Genomic DNA, 26,880 nt, shown 5'->3' with positions numbered 1-26,880 from the left:
ATAGTTATTTGAATAAGATCGAAATGTATCAGTGAAAATTCTACAATTTGAATATATCGAATATTTATATGGCGATATCCAATTCGGACCAAAACGTGACTGATCCTAGCTCATTATGGATTAATTGTAAATCTGACCCGACCCAAATGGTTCTAGACAAAAATATCGTAATATTATGTAATATTTATTATTATTTTTTTGTGAAGTTTATTCATAAAAATTCATCAACATGGAATTTTACGTATAGATAGGCGCATAAATTAGAATAGAATGATAGTTATTTGAATAAGATCGAAATGTATCAGTGAAAATTCTACAATTTGAATATATCGAATATTTATATGGCGATATCCAATTCGGACCAAAACCTGACTAATCCTAGTTCATTATGGATTAATTGTAAATCTGACCCGACCCAAATGGTTCTAGACAAAAATATACACTTGGTGTGGCGGTGTGTAAATTAGAAACCCTCGCACAGAATAACTCGAACAAAATAAAAGACGCAAATAGAAAACACATCTAAGAGATCAACAAACTAGAAAAGAGAAAATGGTTGAAGAAACAGAGAAATCAACTACCAATCTCAGCAAAGAGGAACCCGAAAAATCTTCATCATCAACGTCAAGAATAACGAATGTTAATATCACTGAAGGAGACGAATCGGAGGCCGAAGAAGGGGAGATCGTTGGTGGCGGGTCAGACATTGATGCGGAGGCGAAGGACATGGCGCCGCCGCCGCCACCGGTAAAGCACCCATTGGAGCACTCGTGGACATTTTGGTTCGACAACCCGTCGGTAAAAAATAAACAGCCACAGGCCGCGTGGGGCAGTTCAATCCGCCCGGTTTATACCTTCTCTACTGTTGAAGACTTCTGGAGGTACCCCTACCCAGTTTTTCTGAATCTATGTAGTACTTATCTTTTTATATGTCTTCCTGTACGTGTGATTTAGATGTTCGATTTGTAAATGTATAACATCTGTATTTGTAGATTTAGTATGTATTTTTTGGTCATCTCGCTCTGAGTGTTCCTGGTTTTCTTGGATTTATATATTTTTATGCTTTGTCAAAATTCCTTTTTGTTTTCCTATTCTTCACTAGCAAAAAATTGATGAAAGATCTGGTATCCTAAGTGAAATAGGAGCATAAATATTTAAAGGAATATTGAAGTGCGAATGCAGATCAGGAGCTGTTAATTTTATTGCTAGGGAAAAAATTGGAAAATGGAGCTGGTTTATAGGGAAATCTAGATATAGAAGATGTTGCCAAATTTACTATTCCCCGTTTATTTCCTCCCGTTGTGGGGGTGGGGATGAGAGAGTGGAGACCCCTGAACTGGAAAATAGAATCATAAGCATTCCTAATTAATTTGAAGCTAATTCTCTAGGTTATGTTTTCATTTTTCTTTAAAAAACTTCGATGTTTTTTTCCTTCCTTTTTTCTTTTTAATTACCATAGTTTCAATGCCTAAATATAAATTGCTCGTCTACTTCTTTCAAGTGGCCGTAGAAATTATATTTTGGTTGTTACCTTTATGATCACAACTTTATACTTTATCCTTTGCTTCCATTTGAACCCTGCCACTTAAAACTTCACTTTGTATGGCCTGCAGTGTTTACAATAACATTAACCAACCAAGCAAGTTGGCAGTGGGAGCTGACTTTCACTGTTTCAAGTATAAAATTGAGCCTAAATGGGAAGATCCTGTTTGTGCCAATGGGGGAAAGTGGACTATGACCTTTCCTAAGGGTAAATCTGATACATGTTGGCTCCACACGGTACAGTTCAACTGCATTTTTTTCCAAAATGTTGATCTCTTATATTATGCTCCCATTAATTCCCCATATTGATTTCATATTAGCTGCTGGCAATGATTGGAGAACAATTTGATTATGGAGATGAAATCTGTGGAGCAGTTGTGAATGTCAGATTAAGGCAGGATAAAATTGCTTTGTGGACCAAGAATGCTGCCAATAAAGCTGCTCAGGTAATTAGCTTTTAACAAATAAATCAAGCTGTTCTTATTGGATTTTTTGATATATGGTTGACCATTTGCATTTCTGATTTTAAAAATTTCTTATAATTTAATCCATAACAATTTTCGCATTGAAGCCCCAAATGCCTGTATTTTTGAGTTACATTGAGATCATTAGACCTTTCTCTTAGAGTTAAATCACTACTCTTCGTGTGGGTTCGTATACCGGACCACACGCTTTCACTACTATTTGTATGTTTCTCTCTGGATATTGAATGGTTTATTTCCTGTGATCTTACTTTATGAAACTTTGCATGTGAGGTTGGATATGGTGAAGAGTAGAGGATGATGACCACCCCCAAACTTTTAACAACCTTTCTAATATATATATATATATATATATATATATATATATATAATGAAATCGATCGAACGTTAGCATTCATGACGTTCTTTTAAAAGTGGCTGTGCTATAATTGAGTATGGAATTTATATATCATATGCCTAAAGAAATCCAGATATGAATTATTCTCCAATATTAGAAATGATACTTATACATGGTACGGAACTTAATTATGCATTTATCTAATAATAATATTAATCTGTTTGATTTCTTAGTATTTTCTACAGTCTCAAGGAAGTGGAATGATTAATTGGGCATTATTTATACCTTATAAACACGTCTTCACCAGACTTCATAAGATATAACTGTTTATCACCATATTTTATCCAATATGAACTATTTTTTTGTCAGGAAGCTCTGATTGCATGTAAGCATTAAAATGTGTACATCACTGCCTATTTAAGTAAGCTTTTTATTGAGCTAATCTAAACACCAGCTTACCAACCGTTGTAATGCAGGAGGATGCTAAGAAGCTTGACAAAGCTGCCAAAAATCAGTACACGGTGTAGCTTCAATGGTTTTCAATGACTGAAGATAAAAAGAAATTGTTCTCTGCTTATTAGACGGGTGGATGGTACCATAAGAAATTCTGTCACTGGTGGCTGGCTTTCTATTTATCTTACTGTAGTCGGGAGAAAGTTTCTTTGAATTGCCATTGAGGATTTCTGTATATAGATGGAATGTTTTGCTGAACTTGATTACTTAATATTTATTGTTTAATGATTGACAACCTCTTTGTAGTAACTAGTAACCCATTTCAGAATGATTCAGCTCCATGGGATATGTGGCTGTGTTCAATACCTGTTATACTTGCTCTCTCATTGGGTCATGGTAATTTTTTTAGTGTTTTCCCGTTCTACTCTGATCATTGTGTGCTTGTGGCTGTGCCTTATTTTATTCTTCTCTCTTTTCAGTTTTTGCAGTGACAACTTGATTAATTTACTTTTGATAATTTAACGTGTATTGATGTACCTAAAAATTCTTTGGCCAAGATGTTTACATAACGATAAAATACCCTAATTATTTACATGATATAGTTCATATCGAGCTGAATAGGACAAGCTCGAGAAGTCTACGAACTTCATTTGCTGATCATAGCTTGGCTTGCCCAGCCAAGCCCATAGGCTCGTCGTGGTGTCTGAGCTGCTCGTGGCGGTTGGTGAGTTGCCCGATCTGTCACCATCTACTAAACATGTTCAGAATGATTCGGGAAGCCAATCCTAGAATTTAAGTCGTCCTCTCGTCACCTTTGATATGAAAAATAAAGGTTTGGGTCCGTGGCTGTAATCCTCCTATATTGGAAAACATATTTTCAGTTATATTTAGGTTTTGTAATATAAATAATTTTAATATAAAAATAGAACAACAAATGGATGTGTTTTAATGAATTATTATTCGTTCATTCATGGCCTGGCACCAATTCGTTTATAATAGCAATGATTGACATTCGCTAAAATTATAAAAGTACCTTTTCTTATTTCCATACTTGTTGGAGAGTTAGTTGTTCCAATGGCGATCAAACTTGGGTCCATTTTTTGATTGTTCACTTAAGTTTAAAATATCAAATTTTGACCACTGAATTTTGAAAAATGTTATACATCATTCACATAAATTTTACAGTTTTCAAAGTTTAAAATTATGTTAGCGAGTAACGTACAACATTTTCTAAAGTTCAATTGTTAAAACTTGACATTTTAAATTTCAGTGAGCAATTGAAAACATGAATCTAAGTTCAATGATCAAAATTTGACATTTTAAATTTCAGTAATTAATTAAAGATGTGGACCTAAATTTAGTGCCTATGGAATAATTAATTCCTTGTTTTGGAAGGTGCACAACAAGCACATAATACAAGAAAATAATAATTTTATTATGGGTATGCAGCAAAATATAATTGAGAATTCACGTACAACTTCTACCAACGAGGGTACTATTACTATGACAATTCTTTGAGCACAAGTTTGATATCTTTTAAGGTTATTTTATTAGGAGAACCTGTGATTGAAATGAGTTTGAAAAAAAATGAATTTTAAAGAATATAGATCGAACATGAGCATACCATCTTGGCTTTGCTTGAAGAAGCAAGCTGTGAATGACTTTGTTCAGAGAAGAATGTATGGTTGAAAAGTAGGATTGAGTTATGAATCTCGTATATGTTTAGTTGAAAATAATTTTGAAGAAAAAATGATTTTCAAGAATCTATCCAAACAACCCTCTAGTAAAGTTTACTATGATAATTTATAAAAGTAACTTTTTAATAAAATCCGCGGTGCGATTTTAACTGAACAGAGCGTTGCAGGAATTCCTGGTATGTCCTTATCCTCGTGTCTTTTATTCTCTTGCACCCAAACACACTATTGCGATTTCTCACAGATTTGCCTACCAATTAATTTTTATTATTTACTTATTTATATTTTTTTGCGGTGTTCTTTGTTTGCTTTTAGAATCGTAATTGGCAAAATTTTGTGACACAACTATGATGCTCTTGAGTCGAATAGATCCAGTTTGTATTGAATTTCGATCAATTGGACAAAATCGGGTTAACATTTTTTGCCCTTTTCTTACCGTCCGGGCTGTTTAATTGGTATTCTTGACGTGTGCCTTATTGTAAATTTTTCTCAGATTTCGGGTGATAGAGAAAATCGCCTGCTAAAATGTGGGTTTTTGAATTTCACTATTGTTGCAGAGAAGGTTATTGCCTTTTCATTTCTCAATAGAATTTTCATTTAACAGCCCTTGAATATTTTGGATATTCTTCTCAAAGAAATATATTTTCTTGCTACTTAGGTAATAGGCATCTCTGCTGTTAACCAGCCCCATTTTCGACCTTTATTGAAATCCAGGTCAAGTGACAGGTAGGTGATTTTGTTCTCCTTTAAGTGTGATCATATTTAACATTTCCAAGTGGATGGATTTCCTGTGTTGGCTATCAATGGCGATATATTTTGATGAATTGTGTTGGGGAGACTTGTTTAAGTTTTTTGCTAGAATTTATTTTGTGTCTTTTACGTTTGTGATTGTTTTCTTACTGGTCAATGCAGGAAAATCATTCAAAAGGCTGGAAAGAAAGAACACCACTTGTGGAATAAAAGAGATTTTGCTGGTTCTGGACAGAAGGCATTAAATCTTATTCGAATTGTAAGTATAATTAAACATGTCACTTATGTGATTTTATAAACACTCACTACTGAGTTTAAAGGGATGATTTAGTTCTATAGTTGCATTCTTTGCATCATGGACACTTAAAAATGAATTTGAAGTGTTATAGTTCTCTTCACAAAGCAATTGTGAATTGGCAGATGTCTGGACTTCCGAATGAAAAAGAGGCAGTTTATGGTGCACTGGATAGATGGATAGCTTGGGAGACAGAATTTCCATTGATTGCCGCTGCCAAGGCCTTAAGAATCTTAAGGAAGAGGAATCAGTGGAAGCGAGTTATCCAGGTATTGAGAGTTGAATTTTTATCATAAAATTTGACATTAATTCAATGACCTTGAATGCAGTCATTTCTTTTGAATATTTACATTTATAAAACTTGCTGTAGATAAAATTGGCGACTTTCCTGCCTAACTATTCTATTCTTCATTTATATTGCAACATGTCCTAGCTTCCCCATGAAATCAGCAGCAAGAGCAACATGCTTAAGAATATGATCAGTGTAAAATCTTTTTAGGTTTGCACTTCTGTTGAAATTTATCCTGACTAAATATGCTTCAAGTATTATGATCCTAAATATTTTAGGGCAGCTTCTATTTCTACTTTTGAGCAAAAGAAGAAAGGAATTAGAAGCCACTAACCAGAGCTTTTGAATTAGTGTTTGGAAACTAATTTCTTAAATAGCTTTTACTTTTCTTTGGTATGAATATGCCATAAGCTATTATAGTATAGTGTTGACAATGACAATCTTACCCTTAATGAAAAAAATATATTAATGTTATTCTCGGAATAAATAAAATAATTACAAATTTTTTCCTTCGTTTTTTAGTTGATAAGAATTGAAAACATCTTTTTATTTTTTATTTATTTATTTTTGTAAATTGGGGATGGAGGTGGAATTTTAATTTTTTGTCTACTATGTAAGGAATAAGGTTGGACTAATAAAAGATTCATTAGAGTAGGTGATTGCTTCCCGCATTTTTTTGGAAGAGCTTGTTGAGGAAGACATCCTGTGCAACTTCATCTAAAAGCTCTTTTAATTAAACAAAGCACTTTCAAAAAATGATTAATATAATACCTAAAATTGTTGTCATTTTATTTCTATCTTTTCATACATAAACGAAGAATGGAAAAGATTCCTCAAGTAGCTCATCTTAGTTTCAAAAGCCACTTTTGGCTTTTCAAAAGCCATGCCAAATTGGCCCTTACTCTTCTTTGTATGAAATGCCAAGCAACTTCATTCTGTGATCTTTTTGAGCAAATTTACTTTGGCATATTGTCATATACATGATCCATGGTCTGGTTGGTTGAACATATGTTCAATTTCTTTTTTTTTTATAAGTAATCAAATGTTTTATTAATTAAAAGGTAATACACAGGAAGTATATTATACACTTAAACAAGAAATAAACGTCATGAAATTAGGCAGCTCATCTATGTGACTAGAAGCTACAGCATTAAACTAATTATACAATGTCAAATAAAATAATTCTCTAAACTGCTCTAAAGTCTTCATCTGATCATCAAAATAGCGCCTGTTTCTTTCTCTCCACACTCACCAAACAATGCAGCCTGGAATAAGGTCTCAAACGAGTTTACTGTCCTTGCCACGAAACTTTCTCCTCCAAGCCTTCAACAAAACATATGTTCAATTTCTGATTACCTCGATTGTTACTGCCTTGACTCTGGTTCTAAGATGCTTCTCTTAATGCTCAGGTGGCCAAGTGGATGTTGAGCAAAGGTCAGGGAGCGACAATGGGAACTTATGACACACTTTTATTGGCATTTGATATGGATGGAAGGGTAGATGAAGCGGAATCGTTATGGAATATGATTTTGCATACACATTATCGCTCTATCTCGAAAAGGCTATTCTCTCGGATGATCTCCTTGTACGATCATCACAATGTACCAGATAAGATTATAGAGGTAATATTCAGAATGTGCACCTGTTTGGTTTCTGTTATTAAAAAGACTGGTTCTGCAATTTTCCCCTCCTCTCTTTCTAAGCACGTATTGCTTATATATGGTTTGTGCTTTCTTATCCCCTAGATAATTCCATGAACTTTTGTAAAGCTTAAAAGCGGCTCATGACATGTTCATAGTATTCAAATGGCATGTTTGGTAGGGATGAATGGATAGTGCTAGACAGTATTAAGCAAGAAAACAAGCTAAATTCTTGTTAATTTTGATGTCGAGTTCTATCTAGTACTGCTTGGCAAACATGCACCAAGTTCATTGTTTCCCAATTTATGTTTTAAGGCATTTGCTGACATGGAGGAGTTGGGAGTGAAGCCAGATGAAGATACCATCAGAAGAGTTGCACGTGCCTTTCAAGTCATAGGTCAAGAAGACAAGCAGAGACTGGTTTTATCCAAGTACCTAAGTAAATGGAAATATATCCACTATAAAGGTGAAAGGATTAGGGTGAGAAGAGATGCTTGGGATGATTAAAGCTGGTGGGAGTCGGGCAAGCAAAAGCAGGGTCAACATTAGTCTTGATCTCTTGTACGGAGTCTAACTAATACTGAGAATTCCTAGTGTAAGACCCAATTGAAATCTACATTTAGAAAAGTTGTTGCTCTCGGGACAGAGTTTTGTTGATCTGAACACTGCGTGATACTAATTGCTGTCTTTGACTCACTCTCCATTGCATTATGAGGCTGGTATAAACAAAGTTGATGCCAATGCCACAAAATGTTGCAAATAGGACGAACTGATGGATCTAAGCTGTTTCATCATATGAGGAAGCCTATATATATATATATATATATAAAGTTGATGCCAATGCCACAAAATGCTGCAAATAGGACGAACTGATGGATCTAAGCTGTTTCATCATATGAGGAAGCCTATATATATATATATATATATATCCTACAGTTCTAGTTGCAATGGCTTTGATGAATCTTGCAGTCGATTATTTTAGAGAGCAATGCCAGTGTTAAAGTATTTTTTCTTTGGAAAGTTTCAAACTTGCTTATGTTCATATTGAGAACTGTAATAGCGTAGCTTTTATTGAACAGTGAGCCCATCTATCGTTATAGTGAAAAATATGCTACTGATTCCGTTGTAATATTCCAAAGTAAATCACCATCAATAAGCATGACTAGAAGAAAATGATTGATGACGCTCATTGTATGTGTACACAGTATTGTTTGTTTGGTATGCAGTATTAGATGAGAATTGGCAATATATTAAACAAAATTTTAGTTTTTTTCTTGTTTAGTATTGTTTGCTACTACTGCATCTTCCTTAATTACTTCTCCATATGGAAGCAAAGGTGAAAATTCTGAGATCCGACAATGGAATCATTTGAGTTTTAGCAAAATTTGTTCTAGATGATACCAATGTTTTCTTGTGCAAAATGCCATATGCTAGATTAGATCGAACTATACACCATCAAAAAAGAGAAGTTTGTTATAAAATCTCATCTTTGTTCAATCTAGTCTAGTATTCATGTATCAAATATGCCACGTAAGTATAAAAACTTGAATATGCAAGTAAACAAATTAAACTCGAGATATGTTTAACGACAAATTACTTTTTGAAGATTATACATAAGAATTAAACTTCTTTGCTAAGAAAAAAATTGACACTCTTATTGACCTATACTCACATAAGATAGACCCATGTGAATTAAAAAAAATAAAAAAAAATTCCCGCTTTTGTGAGGGGTCTATCAAGGAGGGTATCAAATCCTTTTCGACAGTATAGCGGAATTGTAAACATAAATGTTTTTCAACTGTTTGATGTATGACTTGTAGAGTTTTGCTCGAATTAGTCTTTCCGAACCCGATAGACTGGTTCCTGTAGCACATAGAGCCAAAGCTGTATGCTCTTTGTACTAAGTACGGGCGAACCAATCCTTGCTGGTTTTGACGTTCAATTCATATAATCGAGTGGACGTCTATGAGGAAGTCAACCTTCCTTTCATGATAGAGTATCCAAGAGAGAATGCGACAGTTCTGCTTGAGTCGACATATTTTTAAAATTGGTCAGCAGAAGTTGAAACACAACAATTGGTACATTACATTTTTTCTTCAAGCATGTGGGCTGGTAATGGAATCCACTGTGTTCATATCTGTAGAAGCGTGTTAGTTTTCTATGACTTGGTCCCAACGGACCAAACCCCATACATTATTGAAGTTCGGCAGTTGGCCGCTGCAAAACATTAAATTGCTTTGTATAACTTTCCCGCGCAGAAACTACAAGACAATTTCCAGCGTTGGATCTTCACCGCTTTGTTTTGCAACCATTGATATAAATATTGTCGGCGGAAGACTATTCGGTCCGATCATTTATTTCATGATGGAGAAACCCTTTCCTGGAAATTGCTAAAAAGCAAGACCTTCAATTAATGTATCGTACCATAGGAAAAAAATGTCTCAGCTACATTTTGGACTTTTTGGATAGGAGTAACGTTTATGAAGGTCCAATGGTGACATAAGCTAGTTGTAAATCTTCGGCTTCTCTCTCCTCCATAGTGCTTGTTTGAAAAGAACTTAAGAAAATTATTAAAAAGTTAATAACTAATTTTAATTTTAATAGGTCTCAAAACTTTTATCAACTTTTCGATAATGGGCCCGTTTGGTAGGGTTGAAAAGCAAAAACTACTTTTGATACTAAAAAGTTACTTCTGAATATGTTTGAATAATTTTCTTAAAATATTTTATTAGAAGAGGTTTTAAATGAAACTGGCCTAAGGTTGTTTTCACTCGAAGCTCTTTACAGGCGTAAAAGTTATGTCAAAACAGATCTTTCATCGACTTTTATCAAATCTTCTAAAACTTTTATCAAAAACTTCATCAAACAATCCCTTAATCATATTTAATCTTGTATAATCGTGTACAATTTAGGTGTATCAACATGTCAAAATTGATTTCACACTATGCAGTATGTTTACAAAGTTGGTTGACAAAGTAATATTTACACCAATCATTTCAAAGATAGATTTTTAAATCATTGAAAATCAATGACCTGAATTTTGCTTACATTTCTGTTGTCAAACAAAATTGTAAACACACTTTGTATAAATAACATAGCTCGAAAATAATTTCTTCGGACAAATTATGATTTAATTACATGTTAACTGTAGTAGATGTTCATTGATCACATTAATGGATGTATTCAATCATTTTAAAAAATCTATAATTTTATGTTTCACCGGACATAAGAACTGATTATCTTAGGTAGCTGACAGCATTAACGTCGTATCAATCATGATTAACCTGTCATTTATTATGAGCTTATATCAGCCTGAACTAGTCATCCTCCAGCTTGTTTAGGGTTGGATTACACGTGTGAAGCAATGCTAAATAAGTTTATAAAAAAAAAAAAACAACATATGACGACATGACTTTTAAGTTAAAGCAAAGTAGTGGGGAACATTAGAGATGACTGAACACACACATCTCCCCTTGGGAATCGGACATTATTTAATTCACATGGGACAGTCGGTAACCCTGAATGTCAAATATTTTTGGACAAAGTGACAATTTCTTTGTTTATTTATTTATTTTTGGGTGATAATATGACCTTTTCGTACCATTGAATAATAAACAATAAAGGTGCGGTTTTTGACTTCTTTTCTAACTTTTAAGTGAGGACAAATACTACGTCGGTTGTGCAGAATATGTTCGTAGTCTTTCTTTACAATAACAAAAAGAGAAGATAGTCTTGGGGGATCTTTAAGCGTCTCGTATATTGGATATTTGGATTAGACCATATTGCACCGTTTTAAGGAAGAAAACACGAGCTAAAATCTTGTCAACTATAACGAGATATTCTGAAATTTTAATTCTTAATAAACATGAGACCTAATTAATTTATTGTCAAGATTCTCTATATCAAATCATCAAGAAAATTAATTAATGCGAAATATACTTTGATCTATTGATTTGTTCCTCGAATGATTAATCTTGAATTATATCTTTACATCTTGTTTTTGATTTTGCTTCTTGATCCATAATTTTGATTCTTGATTGTGAATTGTTTGTTATTGATTGTGGGTTTTAAATTTTCCTCTTCAATATGCCTTCTTTCTAAATTCTTATATTGATGGGATGACACAAAGCATGATAAGTTGTATATAAATTGAGGGCCATAACCTTATATATAATTTTCGTATGTATTTTGTCCATCATGAAATACAATTATTGAGGAATTCGATCTCTATACATATAATCTGGCCCGTACTTTATTTAGATGCACTATGCCCAATTACTATATTCCTTATTAAAGCACTTTCATTTTGGGCTTAATAATTTTCCAACAGATATTCCATCCCAAACATGCATTGAAGGCATATTTGATACGTAAAATTCAATAGAATAACTCATAAATTTTATTAAACATACTGATATTGTTAGCATGTCACTTCACATTATTGTAAGTAGGTTTTATTTTGAAGAGTTAGGTCATGGACTTAATTATGCACCTCTCTGATCTTTAATCGTACCTGTATTACTCGTCTTAATTAACTACGTAGCGTAGAAAGGTAGAAAGAAGTCATCTCAGTTTGAGCTCTATAAATAACTAGCTTTCATGCCTTTGTTATCATCTCACATTGCACAACTGCACTTATAATTTCATCTCTCATTTGTTTATTTTTGTTTATAAGTTGCTCGAATGGGTGGGGAAATTACGAAATGGTTGGTGGTACTAGTATTAATGGTGATGAATCTTGGTTATGGGGTTATGGCACAACAAGTCCCATGTTACTTCATTTTTGGTGATTCTTTGGTAGACAATGGGAATAACAATTACATTGCTTCCTTGGCAAAAGCTAATTATATGCCTTATGGGATTGATTTCCCTCGTGGACCAACTGGAAGGTTCTCAAATGGTATAACTGCAGTCGATGTCATTGGTAAGGGCTTTCTATCTCTCCCCCCATACACGTTTGTGATATTCGATGCATATATTTAAGTCTCCTAAAGAAAGTTTAGGAGTCTGTTTCGAGAATGTGAGACATAACTCGCCGATTGAGGTTGAATAAGTACTATTTTGGTCTGAATTCATTCCATTTATTTTGTTTAATATCCCATGTCAGCTTATAATCTTATAACCTGCTTTACCATCTACAGCTGATCTTTTGGGTTTTAAGGGCTATATCCCTCCGTATACTACTACCCGAGGTCGAGACATACTCAAGGGTGTGAACTATGCGTCTGCAGCTGCTGGAATCAGAGAGGAAACCGGTCGTCAATTGGTAGTTACTTATAACTAAGTTTTTGGATAAGTTAAATTTTCAGAATAAATTCTCTTGAAAGATGCCTGGAAACTAACTCCTTGTGTATAAATAATAACATTCACGTAGGGAGCCAGAACTTACTTTGCTGGGCAAGTAAAAAATTACAAGAACACAGTTTCACAAGTGGCAAATTTACTAGGCGGTGAAAAGGCAGCGGCAAATTATCTGGGCAAATGCGTGTATTCAGTTGGAATGGGAAGCAACGATTACCTTAACAATTATTTTATGCCTCTCTTCTACTCAACTAGCAGGCAATATACCCCTGAACAGTTTGCTGATGTTCTCATTCAAGAATATTCCCAACAATTAAGGGTAACTCCTTCATTTTTCATTACATTTGCAAGTTCGTATTCTCCAAATTGATACATCGGTAATGTTACAAAGCTGGCTTATTGCGCTTTGACAATACTATGCGACAGAGAAGATTTTATTTTATTTTATTTTTATATATATTGCTAAATAATGTATTGTACCATATAGCGTATTAATATCGAAATAAATGCTTATTTGAATTTTTTTCTCTATTTGACTGCAGAATTTGTACAATTATGGTGCAAGAAAGATTGCCTTAATTGGAGTAGGCCAGATTGGATGCAGCCCAAATGAATTGGCACAAAACAGCCCTGATGGGAAGACGTGTGTACAAAGAATAAACTCTGCTAATCAGATGTTCAATAACAAACTGAAGTCCCTAGTTGTTAATTTCAACAAGAATTTGCCTAATGCAAAATTCACCTATATTAATGCGTATGGGATTTTTCAGGATTTAATTGACAACCCCTCCGCTTTCGGTAATTCTTCCAGGACTTCTTTAATTCGCCTTTTTACCTCTTTTCAGTCACATTTATTAAAGTTCAAGTATCAAACATTTTTTTATAATAAAAATGAATTTGGCATGCATGCAACAAAGCAGGCCCGTCTTAACAATTTAAATTTTTGAACGAGATATGATAACGAGCTCAGCTACATTGACAGGGCCTGTCCATTTAGCATTTTTGTATGACAACAGTAAAGATTAACATTGACTTTGGTTGGTTGCAGGGTTTAAGGTTACAAATAAGGGATGCTGCGGTGTAGGGAGGAACAATGGCCAAGTAACATGTCTTCCATTACAAGCTCCTTGCAGAAATAGAAAGGAATACCTATTCTGGGATGCTTTTCATCCTACTGAAGCTGCAAATGTCATTGTTGGAAGGAGATCATACAGTTCTCAAAAGGCTTCAGATGCATACCCTATTGATATTCGTCGCCTAGCTCAACTCTGAAGGCCGAGATCAACAGTTTAGGCAGCAGCACCATCACCGGGGAAATATACATTAATCTGCATACTTATTTTTCTTATAGACATTATTTTTGAGTAATTTTGTTGTACTAGAACTGAGTGAAAATGTGTGTACTACTATGAAAATGGTCTTAAGTGTAACAATTGTGAAAAATAAGGTGGTGAATTGATGAAAGAATTCAATTCCTACTTGTTTGTTGTTTTAATTCACTTTCAAAAATGCATTACACATCGTTCTTTAACAAGTTGAATGGGAATTCTAGTACTCAACATTTCTAGTGCTTGTTTGATAAGGATTTTGATAATTAATTTTTTGACCGTTAGAGATAAAGTGTGTCTTATTTGTAAGAGAAGAATTCAAAAATAATAACCGAAATATTAAAATAACGGTCAAAATTGATTTTAATTGGCTTTTAAGTTTTATCAAACAAGCTCCTAATAACATTTCACATTTCTGTTATTAAAATTGCACAATCAGTTCCCAACTACAAAAATGGTACAAATAGAACCTTCTATAGAAACAGCGAGGCGCCAGCATAACTTAGTATCACTAAGGAGTCCAGATGCCAGGAAACTAGTAATGTTTGAGGTCGCTTTCGGCCACTTTCTCCCAAGATTTGAGGCTTTTATCTTCAGTGTCTGTTTTGTATAATGCCAGACGAGAAATCTGAAAGTTCAAACTGCCGATGCTCTCATCAAGGACGTAAGCTTTATCTTGGGCTTTCTTTTTCTCCTCATCTGTCAAATCCGCATAAAGGAGGCTCAAGTGTGGCATGTAAGCTGCAAGAACACATCTGTATGTTACCAAAATGATTTGCTTGTGCACAAGTAAACAATGTCGAGGAATACTGTTATCGAAAAATTTGCAATTTTGAATCAATAAATATTTCGATAGAAGTTCCCAAATAATTTACAGCTTTGTTAACTAGTGTTTATTTTACAAAGACCTGCAATTTTAACTACTATTCTACAAAAATGATCCAGAACCGAGTTACTACACGATTACCCTAGAGCTTGCAAAATCGAATCATTTACCACGGCAACAATATACTGATAGCATCTTGAATTATTCTCTTTTTCATTTTTGTCTCTTCTTATGTACACAGCTGCACTCTACAACAATGAGAACACACCAGCAAGGACTAAAGAACAAGAAAGTTAAAAGAAATGCAGAATCTAGTGTACAATTTCATCTTCCTCTTGCCCTTCTATCAATTGAAGAGAGTCTTCTCTCAGAAATTAATCACATTACATGGTCAGGCGACCATCTTCCGATTTTGCCTATAGAGTTTGGTGGACAAGTTCAACTAGCAGATCAGATGGATTCATTTTATTCTCTTTATCATTTAAGGTCTACTATATATTATTTAAGCCGCTCAAAAGATTTTTACAAAGAAATATTGTTAAACAGTAACCAAAAGTGTTGCAACCATGAAGATATCGATAAATTATGTTGACGTAATGAATTTAATACAGTTATAATGATATAAGGTGTGAGGATGCTTAGCTTACGTGTTGAGCTCTTGTAACCAAACTGATTGCTGCAGTGTGAACGTACCTCAACCACCTGTTTTAGAAAAGATTTACAACATTATAAGAAACGACCTCTCGCATTTCTTGAGCTCAGATGAATATATCCACAGAGACGTATTCCGTATGAACCAAGAATGAAAAAGAAACAGGATTAATGCAATATTAATTCAAGTGACAGAAAATTCAGTTTTGGACCTTTATATTTCGCCCTAAGCTTATTTCATACATCAAAGGCATATTTTTCCAACCATTTCTCATTTCTTTTGTTTTTTCCACATTGAAACCAACGCAATATACTATTGCAGAGGGGAACAAATAGCACTACAAATAAGATGTTTTTAGAGCTCTAAAGTCAAAATTGTAGAGATCACTTTGCTAGCTATCTTCATCTTCTTATGCACCCTGCTACCGATCTTATTGCAGATAATCTTCCCAACCGTGTGTGCCAAAAACACAGCCAAACGCGGACTGGTACTTTAAAGGGGCATGATGACCTGATTTCATTGTTAGATTATTCAAAATTTATTATCTATATCGATAAACAATTACATAACAATTCATAGGTGATTTTCATGATACAAAATATAAATGATCAAATCCAACTTTTCGTTAAAAATAAACTTGAAAATCGGCCGAATCTTGATCAAATCAAATAGTTTTCAATATTTATATTCCCAAAACAACAAGGCGAAACTATGACTAGAAATATCGTACATGAAAACAAATAATTTAACACTTGTTATGAGCCCAAATTCCACTACACAGATACAAAAAGAAAGCAAATTAATTTCCTCTGAGAAAATAATTTATAATTTCTCAAAATACATATAAAAGAATTACCTCAGGCGTTGGATGAAGCAAAAGAAAAACGCATTGGTAAAAGAAAGTTCCAGTGGCAACTTTGTCCACAGTAGCATTATAAGCCTTGAGGCCCTCACAAGCCCTCTTAAACATGTCAAGTGCCTCATTCTCCGTCAAAGAAATGGCCCCGACGACTGTCACGTGAGGCTCAAACTCCGGTCCGCCGGACTCCGATCTGAGGCCCTCCATCAGGTTTTTCAGCCTGGGCCTCACGTCTTCTGGTGGAAGCGCCCACACCGAATAAACCTCTTTCTTGATCTCTTTTTGTACATGTACATCGGGAGCTGTAGTCTCCATGGAGATTGAGAAGATGACAAAAGAAAAACCCAGAAATCCAAGAAAGATTAGAAATCGAAACAAACGTATCTCAAGGGACATTCACAGAGATGTTGGATGGTGTTAACGACGAACACATGTTTTAAGATCAGATTTTTATTGCACTTTCTGTTGATTATTTTGCTTAAAATAATCTTTCGAATAGTATTTTTTTTTTTCCTTCCGAGAATATTCGATTAAATAGTTTGAAAAAATTGAATAGTTATTTTAAAGAATAAGTACATCGAATAATTGAATAGTTAAAAAATAAGTACGATAATTAAATAGTTATTTTAAAGAAAGATAAATAGGATTTTATTTCTCCAGGCAGTGGGGTACCTAGTGGTAAGCTGGCGGTGAAATCAATTTGCGTGGTGTTCGGTCGGATTGTGCTATTCTACCGGGGACCCCAACCGACCACTCACATGCAAGCGGGCGTGGCATTATTTAGGCCATTTTTTAATTGGATGGGATCCATCCATCATTTATACAAAATTTGGTAGAATGGCTTAATCCTTATTGGGTCCGCTAAGAATTGAGACCCAGCTTGTTTCGATATTGTTCAGGTTTCATTATGTCTTCAGTACATCGAATTTTAATTCAGTTCTAACAATTTTTTTAATATAATCTTTAATTAAATAAATCATCAAATTAATTTTTATAAATTAGGGATATTTAAAACTTCAAAAAAAGAGAGTTTATCTAACAATTTTAATTTAGATTTGGACTTCAGTTCTAACTACAAAAGTCGAATTTCAATTCTATTTTAACTATTTCTTAATAATCTAAAATGAAACCTTCAAATTAAATTACGGGAGTGCTTGGGAGACATTTTTATGTAAAAATACATTTTTGAATATTAAATTGATGGAAAATATGTGGTTGAAAAATAAGGAAAAATTTTGAATTTACGTGTAATATTATTTTAATAAAGAATGTGTAGTTGAAAAGAAGAAAGAGAAAAATACATTTAAAAAAAAAATGAGTACCAAACGGAGCCATAGGCTTAAAACAGAAACGATAAATTAAAAACAGAAATTTCAAATGCTATAATTTGTTAAGAAGTGTAGAAAAGATCGTGCTAATCATTTCTGGTCTAGTTTATTTTCACAATGTAAGGTTATTAACTTATGTAATAGGATCATCAGATTTATTTATTTATTTATTTTTTTCAACAGAATCCTAGAAAAATATATAATATTTCATAATCTCGACTTCAATAATCAGAATCATATGAAAACATAGTTAGAATCAAATTGAATCAATTAACTGGGTTCAATTCTTTACCGATTCTTTTGTCCACCCCAAATAATTTGGGTCAAATATCGAAATTATTTTAATAAGAGAAAAAAAAAAGAAAGAAAGAAATCTGGGATTCTGTTTTCTAACATAATATTATGTCAGAAATTATTTTAAAAAGAAAAAAAGAAATTTGCACCTAGTTCCCAGAGAAAAAAGAAATTTTAAATCTCTTTATTTCCCAACCCAATCAATTAGACTACAAGAGTTTCTAGAACAAGAATTCAATACCTCCCAAATAATTTACCATAAACCAAAGATCAAATAATTAGAAGATGAAAAATCGAGGTGCACGTAAGTTGGTCCAAACACCCATAGTCATTTAAAAAAAAAAAAAAAAAAATGAGAGAGAGAGAGAGAGATCCACATCTTTTATTTTCATGTGCTTAGTTACAGAAAACAAAACAAATCAGAGTTTATAATTATCATGGAAATGGCGCCCTCAATTCCATATCTGTCTTCTCTACATCAATGGCAAAACCTTTGCCAGTCTGCATCCAGTAATCCGCAGACGAATTTGTCATCTCAGGTATTGCAATATCTATCCTGCTTATTTTCAGTTCCTCAGATGATATCTTGTACTTGTCATCCCTTTTCTTAACTAAATCCACCATGCCCACGTTCACACCTTGTGGAGATATCATCAGTGCAGGTGCACCAAGGGGAAGCCTATCACCTGCATTTATTAAATCAAGAACTAACTCTCATATTGTGTATAATACTGAGCTATAAACCTCCTTTTTTTCCTCCTTAAAATTTACTAAAATCTTCATTAAATCCTTCGAGTGCTAAAATATTGGTGGTTATTTGTGGTCACCTCTCCAACGTTTTTAATACTTTAACAGTCATTTCAACTAGACATCAAAAGGCGGAAATAAGTTATCCCTAGTAAAAGTAAGAATCTGATCAGCTTGTAAATATTGAGCTAAATCAGCATGATCAACTCAACATTGATTTTGCAATCCCACATAACTATGGTAAATATGAGGGGATGTTTGGGGATGATTTTTCACCAAAAAAAAAAAAAAAAATTTTTTGACTGTTATTTCACTATTCCAGCCGTAATTTTTTATTTCTTCTCTCACGGGTGGCCCCACTTTTCTTCTAATGGTCAAAAAATCAATTCTCAAAATTCCTACCGAACAGGGCGTGAATATTAAAGGAGAGATATGGTGTTAAAGAAGGAATAAGGAAACAAATGTTCAAGATCACATGACCAATATTAATGGAGATCTGTTAAGTAATTCACTGCACTAAAATGGCAAATCTGCAGCAACAAATGATAGACCAATTGAGAATGCACCAAGCCATACTTTGGGACTCATTCATTGGTCATGCAAGGAAAGTTCAATCTCATTAGAATAGATCCACAATTTTCTGCGCAAACCAATCCCTTCATTCCAGAATAGTTGTACATCATCTGCATATTCCTTATTTATTTTGGATAGTGTTTTCAACATGTTTATATGTAAAGAGGTTCTTGTATCACTCATGAAAAAGCCAATACAATTCAAATAAGTTTCTGACATTTCCCTCTCTTTCTCTGTAAACAATTAATAAATTTTTCCAAACATGCACTACTCAGCCAAAATATATAACACGAATCCGAAGAGAAAAACCCACCTCTGTCAACTTGCCAAGTGCACCAAAACTTGCCGTAACTCCGGGCTAAATCTCTGAGTTCAGGCTTCTGAATCATCTCTGGAACACGAGGATTCACCCACAGCCCTGATGTAATCTGGACCATAATAATCACATTTTTCAAAAAGTAAAGGGCTTCAGATATCAAGAGAATCTGTAATACCAATGAATTATTATTATTAATTTTATTTTATTATTATTTTTTTAAAAATAATAAACGGATTATGAAGGTAACCTAAAAGCAAGAAAAAAAATAGGAGACCTCGTAACCATGTGAATGCCAAAGCTTCTGTTCCTCCGGACCAAGTGTTTCAAAGATCCGATCTGATATTATATATTCAACCCCTGTACAAAGATAACATGAAACTTTATAGAGATATCTGTAAGACATAGCAAGGTGGGTGAAGGTGGGGAGCAAGTTTTACCGATTAGGCGTCCATCGGAGTCATCAGAATCATAAACAGCACACTGCAAGAAATCTTGATTGCGGCGGCTAACATAGTGATGAGTCTCGATTTGGCGAGTCATATCATGGCTATATGATGCGAAAGTGCAGACATGCTGGCTCATCTGCTTGATTGGTTTCAAGGATTGCGTCAATTGAGCCCCTTTGTCGATTATATGCTGTCCCACTGTCATTGGCTTCCCCGGTGGCACAGAGCCGTCGCCGGGAGGCATTTGACCTGGGGTTTCATCGCTTGAAGCCATGTCTTCTTCTTCTTCTTCTTCTTCTTCGTGTTTTGCTGATCTGATGATTTGCAGTTTTTAAGGGCGTGTAGAGGTTTTGGATTATTATCTGTAGAGTCTGTACGACGTGGGTAGTTTGTGTTGATCCCACGTAAGCATGTTCATTGTTGAGGTGGCTGAATTTGCTAAAAACGGGCGTCATTTGACTATCTTTCTTTTTTCCTTTTGACTCGCACTTTATTTTATATTTGATTACTTTGATACACAATGTGTGATGGATAAAAGTTTTCAATTATTTTATATGAATAAAGAAAATACCGTGAATATTTCTAATTTATAAGCTTATCAATAAGGTATCCAATCTTTATTTCTAGCCAATTTCAATCAGCAACTATTCAAATTTTAGAATAATTGTTATTTTTTGTCTATAGTTTCATAATGTCAACATGGATAAAAACCGTCCATGACTCCATTGTGACAATTTTGCTAGCCGCTGAATGATAGTAGATTAGCACAATGATGTTTTAGTAGCTCAACACGTAACATATTCTTTCCTTTGTCAACCCTGAGCGCACCCGATCATCAAACAATGACCTGACATATCTTGCGGCCCTTGGATATTTCCGTTCGAAACTACAAATTTCGCCAGTTTTCTGAGCTGATACCATCCCCTTTTCTTTCATCAAAATTTTTCTTGTTCGAATGTGAAGCTGACAAACCATCAGGTATTTGTGCAGTACACCGATCTCCTTATTGTACATGTTAAGATTTGGAGTCCATCTTAATAAGGTCAACCTTATTAAGAGGAGTAATCCAAGATCTATTTAAATTGATCAATATTTCGGTATTTAACTGTTGTGAGATTCATTCCCTTAACATGCCCCCGCAAGATCGTAGCTCTTTTTGAGCAGACCAATCTTAAAATTCATGTGCTCATTTTTTGAGACTTAATCGGATCGAATAGCTCCTTAGAGCTTACTGGGCTTTGATATCATATTAAGATTTGAGGTCCATTTTAATAAGGTCAATCTTATTAAGAGGAGTGATTCAAGATCTATTTAAGTTGTTCAATACTCCTCTTAATAATGTTGACCTTATTAAGATGAACCCCAAATCTTAACAGTACATACCTATACTTTGGAGAAAGAAGTTTTCAAGTTTAAAACTCTTTTGGCACCAAAATCCCAAACACATAGCTGAGCCCCAATAACAATTGAGTGATGCTACAGTTACAGGGGCTGGTGCCAGGGAAGACACAAGGTGGGATCCACAATAATTTTTTTTTTAAATACAGGTGGACCACTTCACACAGTGAGGGGCCTGTAAAGCCCCTGTGGAAAGAGATCTCCAATGCATGTGTCAGTATCCTCTATTGGTGCAGTGCTTAAGTGAGAGAAATTTTTCCATTTGATTGGTTCAAACGACTGGCTATCCTGTTCCTCGGGACCTCGCCACTACGGTGTTTATATAGAGATGTGTGTGTCCCAGTGTGGTTGAAGGACTTCAGGAAGAGGAAACGGATGCTGCAAATGAGTAGCAGGACGATTTTGTTTGCTGCCTCCGAGACTGAGTTTGAGTCAGGTAATAGGCTTATGTCCAACAGTAACCTGTGACATCATGGACCTCTTGATGTTTAGAGCTATTGACCTATCCCATTTACTAGATAAATATTAAGTAAAACGAATTAGAATTACTCGAAGTAACACAGAGACTTCAATGTGAGTGTTAATGTGTTATGTCACTTAATGGTAAAGAAGAAAAAGGATTACCACTGTCAACGATGAGCTCATGCGTTCATACCTATGTCTTCCCTGAAATCATCTACGTATAATACTGATATAAGTATAATATACACCCTAAATACACCTAAAAATTGCCTCAAGAACGAACGTCTTTCTACTCCCAGGCAGTTTGCTCCCATCAACCTTATTGCAAAGGTTTATTCACAGTCGAGGAAATAAATGTAAAATATGATTAGGCTTTTGGATTTTGATACCCAATAAATATTGGGCAATGATATTAAATAGTTTAGAATATATTTCATAGACCTCGATCGCTGAGTAAAATAATTACCAACACAATTAATTTATGTGGAAATTACAGGGAACTCTAGAGTTAAAATCTAGGGTTCCAAAATCATATATGAACTTTGCAATTTCATAAACTAGATCTTTTATTAATTAATGAACAAATTAAGAAATTAATTAATCTATAAAATAAATAATAATTTCAAACCCTACTTATTTCATTCCCCCCGGCCCAAAACCTGATTCTCTCTCTCTCGCATCTGATCGGCGAAAGTCAATGGAGGATCAACGATAGAGGAGCTGCTTTGTTCCAGCTTCATCGATCGATAGTTGTGGTATGCTTTGTTGCATGTCGCCGACCGACGCTGCTGCGAACTTCTCCAATGCAGCGTCGACAAAGCCGGTGGTGAGGGCTTTTAGTGTCGGATTTGGCAGCGATCTGGTCATGAACGACAGGATCTGGCGGTGACCTACAGCAGTAGCGATCTGGCAGAGATCTGCAGCAACAGCTATAACGGGAGGTCGTAGTGGCGGCGAGGAAGGTTTTCTATTTTGTGTGATGGTCGGTGACGGAGGAAAAACATGTGTGTGTTGCGATGGTGGGTACTGTGTGGTCAGTGGTTGTTTTGTGATTGAGCCGAGGTGATGGCAGTGATGGTTGGTATGGGCAGTGGTGGTACAGTCCGGTGTCAAATTTGGGATTTTTCTAGTGTGGTCGTGTGGCCGTGGGGGCGGTGCAGTGGTAGTGATGGTTTTCGTTGTGGTTGTGGTGGTCATGACGGTTTAGTAGATTTTTTGACAAGTAATTGGACCCGTGACCTGAAAATTGTGACTGTGAGTTGGTCGTGATGGTGGTTGTGGCGATTTGATCGATTTGTGACTAATAATTGGATATGTGACCTGAAAATTGTGATTATGGCTCACAATTGATTAATCGTGACCAACTAATCAAATAATTTACAATGAATAAATGAATTGAGACCAATAAAAGTTTTGAATATGTGGCCGATGAATAATTCATGAGTCGTGGCGTATAAAATTTTTAGATTCGTGATTGAAAAGTATTTTTGTGATCTATAAAATTTTCAATTTGTAATCGAGAAATAAGTTGCGACTAATAATTTGATAAATTGTGACTAAAAATTAATCCGTGACGAATTAATTAGTGACCTAAAAATGAATAATATGTGACCTAAAAAATGTAATTGTAACTCATAATTTATTGAGTTAGTGACTGTAAAATTAATTGTGACTAATTATTTTGAAAATTTGTGACTGATAAATGAATTGTGATCAATAAAAATTTTATGATAAATAAATAATACATGACCTAAAAATTGTTTGTGACTTTAATTTATTAAATTGTGACCGAAAAATTAATTTGTGACTTATAAATTTTTTGATTCATGACTGAAAAATAATATGTGACCTGTAAAATTTTTAATTTGTGATTGAAAAATAAGTTGTGAACAATATTGTGATAAGTTGTGATTAAAAATTAATCCGTGACTAATTATGTTTTTGATTTGTGACTGATAAACAAACTGTGACCTACAAAATTCTTGAATTGTGATCGTTGAAAAATTTGTGACATAAAATTTTTGATTTGTGACCAAAATATAATAAGTAATTAATTAAATTGTAAATTTGTGACCAAATTGTATAGATCTGTGACCTAAATATATTTAATTAATAAAATAATTAATTAACTAATTAAATCATAAATAAATTTTGATAAAAATCTGATATTTGAAGTTTGAACTTATTTTCTTAATTTTGAAATGTGTGATACTTAAATTCTTATTTATGAAATTTTCCCATAATTTATAGGCTTGACTTGAAAGTAATGTGGGCCACTGGTAGTAAGTTAATTTATTAATGTTGCCTTGACCCAAATTCACTTATATGACTTTCTTTGAGTCTTGGCCCATTATCTTGTATCTTGGACCAATTGGATAACCTACACTATATAGCCTTCACTTTGGTTAGAACCGTGTGTGCGTGCTTTGCCTTTTTTTGAGAGAAACTTCTTCATACCTTATTTTTATCGTTTTCTCTTTGCCTTTGTGGCTTGCACATCATCACCATAATCTTGTCAATTTGTGGGCGAAAAAGGAAGAGAGCAACCATAAGTGAATATAAGTTGTGGGTCGGAGTTTTTATTGGTTGTTTGATATTCATTGGTAAGTTTAAACTGAGTCTTATTCCACCAATTGAAGTTCAATTCCGCAACATAGGCTCCATATAATCCAATATTAACTTGGTAACATCATGATATAACAATAAATTAACTTGGTAACATCGTAACATAACAATAAAGATAAAGAAAGCTTTCTCGTAGTTTTATTTCCAGCTCCAAGGATGAAGGATGATCCAAATTTATTAGAACAAATAGAGCTTCTACAAAGCACTAACATTTCTTCAAACAAACAACGACAATAAATTAGCAAAGTTAAATGAATTCCCGCTTCAATAATCTCTGGTGCATTAGTATTCATCAAATTTCTTCCTCTTAACTAAATAACTGGTGCAGAATTGAACATCTTACATGTTACAACGTCAATAAATGATACAAATAAATTTAGCAAACAATGAAACTAATCAATTAAATAGATATAGACATCTTTCCTCGTATTTATTGGCATTGCTGCAAAAATTTGAATTTTAATAGATTACCCAATTGAGAGTTGTGGTCAAAGTGACACGTCCAATCTAAAAGTACTTTAAAAATGAGTGAGAAGAAAAATAAAATAGTGAAGTCTTTAAGACTAAGAAACTGCTTTTGAGTATGTTTAAATAATTTTTGGAAGAAAAGTTCTTAGAGAAGATCGAGCTCTTCTACAAAAAAACAAAAGTTATCCTAAACAACCTCTTTTTTTTTTTTATACCCAAGTGTCCACCTTACAACGACTAATGCTGGGGTCTACGATCCAGCCCCTCTTCACGCAGACCAAGTAAACCGCGGGTTGTGCCCCAAACTGGCCAGGGTTCAAGAGCCCCCTCAACTGAACTGGCAAAGTGTCGAGTGAGTCAAACCCTTGTATACGCCTTGCCTTCCAAGGAACTCCTGCCTTCCAAGAAATATCTTGTCTTCCAGGAGAAAAACTTGCCTTCCAAGAGCCCCATGAATCGAACCCGCGACCGCTAAACTGCCTGCCTTCAAGAACTCCATCCTTTGTCAGTTGGGATGTGCCCTGGGGGCATCCTAAACAACCTCTTAGTCTTACTTCAAGAGGTTTTTTTGAATTCAACCTTCATAATTGATGTCCACATGATGTTTGAATCAACTTCGAAGCTATAGAGTATGTTGGGTGGTGCATAAAAAAGTTACTTTTTAAGACACTAAGTTTATACTTCTTTTAAAAGTAGGTTTGATCATTAAAACTGAAAATTGTTGTTAATAAGATAAGATAACAACACTTTCTGTACAAAAACAAACATGCTTAATGTAGAATCCCTCTACTCCCTTACTGCATGTTTCTCCCTTCTGCTTTTAGGGTCGCATACAATTCTATACAGTTTAGTTTAAAGCTTCTAGAGCGATAAGTAATCAGAACTTCTAGACAAAGAAAAAACATTAAGTGCATGTCTGTACATACTCGACAGTACTAATGGATAATTTCGATCAACTTCTTAATTTTGTATAGCATGCAGTTTCTCATGCATATTTCAGGGGCGCGTGCTGTGTGACACAGAGAAATATTTAATGTTTTGCTGTTGACTTTCAAGATATGACAATTGCTCGCAAGAAAAGATATATTTAAATGACGACGAGAGGTGCCAGATCGTGGGAATTGGATAATAAAATTTTTTCTTGCGAGCATAGTCATATCTTGGAAGTTGACAGAAAAAAATTACATTGTGTCATACTATACGTGCCCTTGATAAATGGACTAGAAACTGTTAATCTTTAGTTTTAATCATGTTAAGAATTGATAATCACAATCCAATAAATTTAATAGAAACGAATTTCATACCTGCGGAAGCCATTGTTGATATGAATTATAGTTGTAATAGTAGACGAGATCTTCCCCTCCTTGCTACTCACAAAAGTATTAGTTATCAATGGGGCAAGCTAATGAAAACATATATATAGAGAGGAGAGGGACCTAGCCTTTATATATAGGAAATAATTTGAGCCGTCCCATTACGACTAGAATTCTGATTAGAGTTTATTTCCGGCCCACATACTTTAAATTACCACATCAAATTAATTACAACCCGTAAAGTGTAAAAGGCCCAATTGATCACTTAATAAATTTGGTCCAAACACAATTATCATTATGAGCCATATATCTAACCCGTAAAATTTTGCAATCGAATGTGAAGCCCACATATGGAATTATTAATTATTCCAACATTCTCCCACTTGGACAAACATTTGATTGCCATAACAAAGTTTTAACACCCGGGTTAGACTACATAAGTGGCCACAAAAGTATAGC

At 34.3% G+C, this 26,880-nt stretch overlaps 5 protein-coding genes across 6 annotated transcripts; 3 read left to right on the top strand and 2 right to left on the bottom strand.

The window, feature by feature from the left end:
- Window positions 1–455: 455 nt before the first annotated feature.
- Window positions 456–2,019, top strand: LOC111407229 (eukaryotic translation initiation factor 4E-1-like). Its single transcript, XM_023036594.1, has 3 exons — window positions 456–881; window positions 1,614–1,779; window positions 1,863–2,019. The coding sequence occupies exons 1-3, from the start codon at window positions 553–555 to the stop codon at window positions 2,001–2,003; spliced, it is 636 nt and encodes a 211-aa protein (XP_022892362.1). The 5' UTR covers window positions 456–552; the 3' UTR covers window positions 2,004–2,019.
- A 2,409-nt stretch (window positions 2,020–4,428) lies between these two features.
- Window positions 4,429–8,671, top strand: LOC111408165 (pentatricopeptide repeat-containing protein At4g18975, chloroplastic). The gene is made up of 8 exons (XM_023037968.1): window positions 4,429–4,493; window positions 4,669–4,687; window positions 5,002–5,070; window positions 5,167–5,234; window positions 5,421–5,517; window positions 5,679–5,822; window positions 7,252–7,464; window positions 7,798–8,671. Exons 1-8 carry the CDS (start codon window positions 4,429–4,431, stop codon window positions 7,987–7,989), a joined length of 867 nt encoding a protein of 288 aa, XP_022893736.1. The 3' UTR covers window positions 7,990–8,671.
- Window positions 8,672–12,076: 3,405 nt separating this feature from the next.
- LOC111407226 (GDSL esterase/lipase At1g29670-like) lies at window positions 12,077–14,344 on the top strand. Its single transcript, XM_023036591.1, has 5 exons — window positions 12,077–12,406; window positions 12,624–12,748; window positions 12,857–13,102; window positions 13,326–13,581; window positions 13,832–14,344. The coding sequence occupies exons 1-5, from the start codon at window positions 12,166–12,168 to the stop codon at window positions 14,053–14,055; spliced, it is 1,092 nt and encodes a 363-aa protein (XP_022892359.1). The 5' UTR covers window positions 12,077–12,165; the 3' UTR covers window positions 14,056–14,344.
- An 84-nt stretch (window positions 14,345–14,428) lies between these two features.
- On the bottom strand, window positions 14,429–16,970 carry LOC111407227 (cyclic phosphodiesterase-like). The gene is made up of 3 exons (XM_023036592.1): window positions 16,446–16,970; window positions 15,585–15,639; window positions 14,429–14,852 (listed from the first exon to the last, which is right to left on the bottom strand). The coding sequence occupies exons 1-3, from the start codon at window positions 16,842–16,844 to the stop codon at window positions 14,647–14,649; spliced, it is 660 nt and encodes a 219-aa protein (XP_022892360.1). The 5' UTR covers window positions 16,845–16,970; the 3' UTR covers window positions 14,429–14,646.
- Window positions 16,971–18,423: 1,453 nt separating this feature from the next.
- LOC111407225 (oil body-associated protein 2A-like) lies at window positions 18,424–20,555 on the bottom strand. 2 transcript variants are annotated; one of them, XM_023036588.1, is made up of 4 exons: window positions 20,147–20,555; window positions 19,984–20,066; window positions 19,704–19,875; window positions 18,424–18,756 (listed from the first exon to the last, which is right to left on the bottom strand). In XM_023036588.1, exons 1-4 carry the CDS (start codon window positions 20,427–20,429, stop codon window positions 18,506–18,508), a joined length of 789 nt encoding a protein of 262 aa, XP_022892356.1. In that variant the 5' UTR covers window positions 20,430–20,555; the 3' UTR covers window positions 18,424–18,505. The 2 variants fall into 2 exon arrangements, with proteins under 2 accessions (XP_022892356.1, XP_022892358.1); XM_023036590.1 differs by having other exon boundaries at window positions 19,704–19,818; window positions 20,147–20,550.
- Between the last annotated feature and the right edge of the window lie 6,325 nt (window positions 20,556–26,880).

Source organism: Olea europaea, chromosome 13, assembly GCF_002742605.1.
Source record: "Olea europaea var. sylvestris chromosome 13, O_europaea_v1, whole genome shotgun sequence".
In the NCBI taxonomy this organism is placed as follows: domain Eukaryota; kingdom Viridiplantae; phylum Streptophyta; class Magnoliopsida; order Lamiales; family Oleaceae; genus Olea; species Olea europaea.
This window is presented reverse-complemented; position numbering and strand designations above follow the sequence as displayed.